Source organism: Equus przewalskii, chromosome 5 (genome assembly GCF_037783145.1).
Source record: "Equus przewalskii isolate Varuska chromosome 5, EquPr2, whole genome shotgun sequence".
In the NCBI taxonomy this organism is placed as follows: domain Eukaryota; kingdom Metazoa; phylum Chordata; class Mammalia; order Perissodactyla; family Equidae; genus Equus; species Equus przewalskii.
Window position 1 is genome coordinate 31,280,582 of NC_091835.1, and position 7,107 is coordinate 31,287,688.

General features: G+C 52.0%; 1 protein-coding gene across 1 annotated transcript in view; it reads right to left on the bottom strand.

The window, feature by feature from the left end:
* Positions 1-6,770, bottom strand: part of B4GALNT3 (beta-1,4-N-acetyl-galactosaminyltransferase 3) — a 94,145-nt gene extending 87,375 nt beyond the window's left edge. The window contains exon 1 of the mRNA XM_070618927.1: positions 6,182-6,770. Within this exon, the coding sequence (XP_070475028.1) occupies positions 6,182-6,350 (169 nt within the window). The 5' untranslated portion in view covers positions 6,351-6,770. The remainder of the gene's footprint in view (positions 1-6,181) is intronic.
* Between the last annotated feature and the right edge of the window lie 337 nt (positions 6,771-7,107).

Genomic DNA, 7,107 nt, shown 5'->3' on the forward strand with positions numbered 1-7,107 from the left:
TCTTTAAAAAAAAAAATTAAAAAAAAATTTCAAAGGCTAGATTAATCTATGCTTATGGTAGTGATTGAAAGGGAGCCCAAGGGGGCTGCTGGGAGCTGGTAAGGTCCTGTTTCTTCAGCAGGGTGCTCCATACACAGGTGTGTTCAGTTTGTGGAAATTCACCAACCTGTATACTTATACGTGTACTTTTCTGTACATATAAGACACTTCAATGGAAAGTTCAAAATACACACAAAACCAGGGACCACAAGGACAATCTGCATCCTCATTTTATAAAATAGTTGGTTGGTAGTTAAGAAATAAAAAACATTTCACATAAAAAATAAATTACATACTAAAATATCACAAGGATAAAAGAATATTGAGTTTTGCTTGTCCAATGGATATTTCTCACACTGAAAGCAGCACTTCTTAGAACCTAAGAGTCAGTAACAATTTAAAGATTTACCCATCATGCTTTGCTTAGGATATATACCGTATTCAGCCCAACATCCTTTATATACGCCATCCAAACTATTCTCACCTCTTCCAGTAGTATTTTTTTATATCGGATAAGATATAAATCTATTAATTGTGGATAGCTAGGTCAAAGGATTGTCTGAAAGCTCCAAATGTATGTATGGTTGGCCTAGTTTAGACCTCACCATCCTTGGGTATAAGGAAAAGTGCTCATGGAAAATAAAAGGGTAGATTTTTGAGACTGGTGGAACTTGGTAGAGAACTAGACAGTGAGAGGCCGACTCCAAGAACAGCCTCCAGGCCCCCTTCCAAAGCAAACTCTGCTATGGCGGCTGCTCTGCTCTGCTCCATAAAGCTCAGCACTAAAGGGCAAGACCAGGCTCCACGGCCTGGAAAATTACTGCAGTGCAACTACCAGCCGTTCCTAAAACCAGCTCAGAAGTGGTTGCTTCAGAAGACCTGGCGCTGCAAAGCAGTTTTAACCAGGCAGGGCGTCTGAACAATTCCCAGGACAGGGCATGCGAAGCAGCCCCAGCACCACTGAGCAGGCGCATGGGGCCTCAGCTCAGACTGAGGGTCCCTGGGTGGCGGGCAGGACAGAGAGGGCAGGCTGTGTTGCTGCAATTCTGCTGGGCACGTCAGAGCAGGCACTGAAGGGGCCAGGAAAAGGAGATGCCAAGTCTGGGTAAGGTCGTCTTTGTCACACACTGCCTTCCTGGTACAGACAGTGCTAGGTCTGAAGAAAACACACTTAAGTATAAAAAAAAAAATCGATGGCTTAATTCTTAACCTTCGCATGTGTGTTTAAACGGTATTGTTGTTCATATGTATTATGGTAGAAGGAACAAGAATTCCTAGGTTCTATTCTTGGATCAGTCACTGATAAACAAAATATCTGCCAGTGGAAAAATATCAGGTGCTTGGAAGTTCAGAGCTTACCATAACCAGAAGGCCTTTATTTGAGTGCCTAGTATGTCCCCAGAATTGAATACTGATTTGAAGATACACGCAGCAGCAGGGTGACCAGGACGGCAGCATAAAGAGATGTAAGTAGGACACAGGAACAGGAGCCAGAGGTTCCACGGGAAAGAAGCCAGGGCAGCATGAGACATGGTCCCAGGGCACACAGAGCACACGAGGCAGTTGTGTTTCCCTTCTCCACTCGCCTCTGCTCTGAGTTTGAACTCTAAGCCACACCATCCCTGCTCTGCCTACACATCTGTCTCATTTTTTCTGCCTCTTTGCCTGCCTGCGTCTCAGATTACTGTTCCGCCCTGAGTTACCTCTGTTACTGGAGGATTTGCGTCCTTTCCAAATCGGAACGCCTGTGGTGACCCGGGGAGCTGAAGTGCCTCCCTGACATCTGGGGGTATGCCTCCCTCAGCCCACTCAAAGTCAACTAGAAATCACAAGGGCCAACCAGAGAGATGTGTTATAGATTTAAGGCAGAAAGATGACAAATTCCTGAGCTCGAGAACACTTTGAGGTTCAGCAGGTAAACCTGCCACTTAAATGGGGACATGCCAGATCCAGCCTTGCGAGATCTAGAAAGAGGCTCACACACGCTTTCGTTCAGCCCTGGCTCTGTGCCAAAACGCCATCTCTTGGCTCCAGCACCAAGCTGGTCCCAGCGCTAGGTCAACTATAGAGCAAAGAACCTAGAAACCACTTTAATCCAGACCTCTCTCCTCAGGCAGGACTTAGCTAATCCAATCTGAACAAATGGGTATAACTTGTTAAAACCTGCCAGAATGGAGAGTTTTTAATTTCCAACAATAGTCTGTTCCCAGGGCTGCTTTTCAGCCAGTACACACCGGTACAGCTGTACTAGTTATTAAATACTAAAATACTTAGAATGTGTTGGTATATAGTGACTGCCCTGAGTTACCTCTGAATGCCCCACCACCACTCTGACCTGATCCCAGGATTGCTTCATGACCCAGCAGCTAAAGGGCTAATGCCAGCCACAGCAAGGGACCTTCAGGACTCTGTTCAGGCACCACCATTCACACCAAAGTATTGTTAACTTGTTTTACTATTACCCTTCCCTGAGTTCCATTCCACCACGCAATCGTGTTCTAAAACATTCAACTGCTCTCTCTATTTACTGAATGAATGCCACGCTTTAAGGTTGTTATTGAAAGTCTTTCTTTTTTTTTTTTTTTAAAGATTTTATTTTTTTCCTTTTTCTCCCCAAAGCCCCCCGGTACATAGTTGTATCTTCTTCGTTGTGGGTCCTTCTAGTTGTGGCATGTGGGACGCTGCCTCAGCGTGGTTTGATGAGCAGTGCCATGTCCGCGCCCAGGATTCAAACCAACGAAACACTGGGCCGCCTGCAGCGGAGCGCGTGAACTTAACCACTCGGCCACGGGGCCAGCCCCTGAAAGTCTTTCATAACATGGCACCATCCCATATTTTCTTTCATACCCTCTGCTTCACCAAACCCAGATGCTCAACATTCCCAAATACTAACTTCTCCCTGACTCTTAGTCTTTGTTTATGCTGCTCTTTCTGCCTGGAATAGCCTTCTCTCTCCACAGCGATTAAAATCTTACCAACTCAACATCTCCTCAAATGTCACCACTTACATTAAACATTAGTTGAAAGAGCCATGTGCCATTTCCAGAAGTGTCACAGCAATGTCCAAGTTCTACATTTGTAAAACTTAGGATTGTTTCATGTTATGATTATTTTTACATATGCACCTGAACTCCCCTGGTAGAGAGAAAGCTGTGAGAGGGCAGGAACCATACGCTGGTCTTCATTATATCTAAGTAACCTAGGACAATGTCTTACTCAAGGCATATGCAAAGGGCATGTTTGTTTAAAGAGTGAACAACTCTAATTCTTTTGTCCAAGAGACCCTTTTTCTGTTTGTTAATGGTTTCGGTTCCTTTTCTCTGAAGTTACTCCAATAGTGGTTGTATCTTTTTTTACATATGGAGCCCAAATTGCACATCATTCATATCTTAAACTACTGGGTTATCCCATGAAGACGAAGCAGGAAGCAAGCTCCCCTGTCATTACTTTACCACCCTGGAGCTGGTGACTGCCATCTCTCCGTGCACTTCTTCCAGCACCACATTCAATGTACCAGTCACAGAGGGACAGGCAAATGAAAGGGTCCTGGTATCAGAGGCTGGCCTTACAGATGACAGGAAAGCTGGTGGTAGAGTGAGCTGGCAGGGCAGCTTGTTGGGAAGCAGAGCCAAGATGGGCCTCTAGTTGCTGTGGTCAAGGCCTCGGGTACAGTCCTGGAAGGAGAAGTTTTACTACCCTGGTCGCTGTTGTACACCAGGGTGTAGACAAGGGAATGCTACCAACCCCTTCCTACCTTTCTTCCTCCCCTGCTCTGCCCCCGAGGAATAGCTCCGAGCTGAGACTAAGACCCATAGGACACGAGAGGACTTTGATGCTCGTCTGGCTTCTTAAAAACAAAGAATAGAAGACAAGGAGCCAGGAACCACAGCCACCTTCTAAATCTCATTCCAAATGGAAATCAAGGGAAGCATAGAATACAGTGGGACAGCCCAGTGTGAAAAGCCACGCTGCAAAGCAGAGGCAAGCGCTTCAGGCTTCTAGGAGGCTGAGAAGAGGAAACAAGTGATCCATCAGTGCCCGGGCTTGGACTCGTTAAAAATGACAGGAAAACAGAAAGTCAATTTTGGAATAGAAAGCTGGGAGCATTTTTCTGGAGAAGGGTCAGTTTGGAAAAAGAAACAAAGAATCAGGAAACCCAGTCAGAGAGTTAGACTCATCCAGGAGGGGCACCACACAGACCCAAGAATTGATGGCTAAGGACGAGACAGCCCACAGGGGACAGAGGCTGGGAGCCAGAGTGTGAGATATCATTATGGCAAAGCGGTTCCAGTCTCTGAGCAGAAAACACTCTTGAGGTAAAGGAAAAGTATGTGTTGGGGGGTGCAGGAAGGGAGGTCGCTGATTTCAGGGTCACAAAGCAACTGCTTTCCTTTCTGTTTTTCATCTGTGCAGGGGATCCCACTGGCTACCACATTAATAAGATGGGGGCCACACTGAGAAGGGATTTCCCAAGGTGGAGAGAAAGGAGATCTCTCCCAGGGCCTCCCACCTACACACACTCCAACCGGCTCATCCACTTGGGACTCTCTGAGTGGCCGTGGATGGCAGAGTAGATTCACTCTCTTTCAGAGGGAAGAGCAAGGCTCGGCGAGGGAACTAGCTTTGGGAAGGCAGATTTTGGTAATCAGCAGGAAGAACTCTCCTAGTTGCTCAAGGAGGGGAGATCACGCAAGCTTAGTATCCACACTGAGAGCGATCCCGCAGGTCATTTAGTCCAACTTTCTCCTTCTACCTGAGAAGCTGCCATTTTTCCTTTGATTCCCCAACTAGTTAGTGGCAGAACCAGGACTAGAACCCCACTCTCCCAACTCACACGCCCAGAATTATTTCAACTGCCACAGAGCGAGAGGTTCCTCCATAAACACACACCTCCACCCTGAAGCAGCTAAATTACTGACCCTACTAATTCCCCCTCTTTGGCCACAGGAGGAGGCAAAGCACCACACCCAACTCTGGGCAGATGAGTTGACACAGGACATGTCAGAGCTTCTTCTCACCAGCAATTTCATCAGTCATTCCTTCAGAGTTTCCCGAAAGGGGGAGGTGAAGAGACGGGAGACAATGTGCTAGAATTACGAACCTCTGCCCCTCCGGCTTGGGAAGGGTACCTGGTAGTTTGGGGATTTTCTCCACTCCTTTTTCCAAATATTATATTGATCTTTTACAGTCCCTGACACTTGCAGAGTTTTACTTTGTTAGCTCCATCAGTAGTAAATTGAAAACCATCTCAGATAGCCTTGCCTGTTGAAGTAAAAAGAGAAACAGACCATTCCCTCCCCATTTCCTAGAAGGAAACTGAGGCACAGAAAAATTAAGTGGCTTTGGCTAAGTTAAAAAAGAAAAGTCGGAATCTACCCACTGCCTGGTCCACTGTACCGTCCACTGTCTCCTCGAGTAGGGTCTGGGGAGTTTAGTAGATTCCGCAGGGTCCCCAAGGCAGGCTGCAGGTAACTAGCTGGAGGGGCGGCCAGGACTAGGAGCCGGGCGGCTGGTGAGGAGGTGGGAGGCTTCGAGGAAGAGGAAGGGGCTGGGAGGGGAGTGGCCTATGGGAGGGAGGAGAGGTAGCTCTCCTGGATATGGTTAAAATAAAGAACCCGCAGAAAACGCAGCAGGAGGGGAAACGGAACGAGCCGCAGAGAATGTGGTGAGCGAAGTTTGGTCCGCGGAGACTGGAGCGCGTGGCCTCGGTGGAGACTAGACTGCCGAGGGCATCCCAGACACAAATACATAGGAGCCCGCGCGGGGACCGCGCTCTCTCTTCCAAGGGGACTGCCAGCCTAGCGCGGCTGGAGGCGCCCCAAGTCTCGGCCAGCATGTCCACGGGGCGGGCGGAGAGCCTCTCTCCTGGTCGCCCTCCGAGGGGAGAAGCGAGCAGCCCCAAGGATGCCGCGGCCCGTACGGCTGGCGGCCAGGGCTCGGCTCGGGAATTCGGCGCCCGGCCCCGCGGCTCCCCACCCCCACTTCTCTCCCGGAGCAGGCAGCGGGGCGGCGCCGGGCACCTGGAGACGAAAACGAGGTGGAAACCCGAGCTAAGGATGAGAGGCGGGTCCCCCCAACGCGGGAGCCACCGGCACTGCCTCCTCCCACCTCGCGCCCTCCCCCGCCCCCTGGCGCTACTTACTGCGGTTCAGGGGGTTCCCGCCGACCTGGGCCGACGCCACCAGTTCCAGATACAGAGTCCAGAGCCCCAGCGACACCAGGGCGAGCGCCAGCAGCAGCCGGAAGCGCCTCCGCAGCAGCTTGACCGGACGCACGAGCAGCAGGAGCAGCGCGGCCCGGGGGCTCCCCATCGCGCTGCGCCGGAGTGGCCGCCGCCAGCGCGGGCTGCTCCCTCCCAGCCCCCGGCGCCCCGGCCGGGCCCAGCGCTCCGGGCGCACGGAGTCCCAGTCCCAACCCAGCGCTTCAGGGCTGCTCCGAGGCCGTCTCCCCCGGCCGCTCTCCAGCCGGGCGCCGGCTCATGCTCCGCGCGCAACGGGTCCCTCGAGTTGCACGGGCTCCACGCGCCGGGCTCAGGTCTCCCGGAGCAGAGCCCGGCTCCTCCTCCCCGAGTCCTCCGCGCTCGCGCTCGCGCTCGCCTCTCCTCCCCACGCCTCTCCTGGTCTCAGGCTCGCCGCCGCTCGCTCGCTCGCTCCTGCAGACTGCCCACAAGGCGGCTGCCCTAGGTGCGCGCCTGCCCGCCGCTCCCCTCGCCTCCTCCCGCTCCAGCTCTCTCCCGGCTCAGGGCGCGACCGCACACCCGCACCACCCACCTGTCCCGCCCCGGCCCCGCCCACGAAGCACAGGTGGGCTCCGCCCCGGAGTTGCCCAGAGAGGCGGGAAGAGCCCCTCCGGCCTCCCCGGGGCAGCAAGAGATGGGCCAGAGAATAGTAACTAGCGCTCGCTCAGACTGGGGATGGGTGGGGTGTAGGAATGGGCCTTACGACCGGACTCCGTGTGACTGAAAGAAACTGAGGCACCACCCAGGCACTTGGCGGTGCTCCCCAAGCAGACGTGAAGTGGAAGCCGAGTAGACACGGGAGCTGCGGGGGCGGGGGTGGGGGGGGGGAG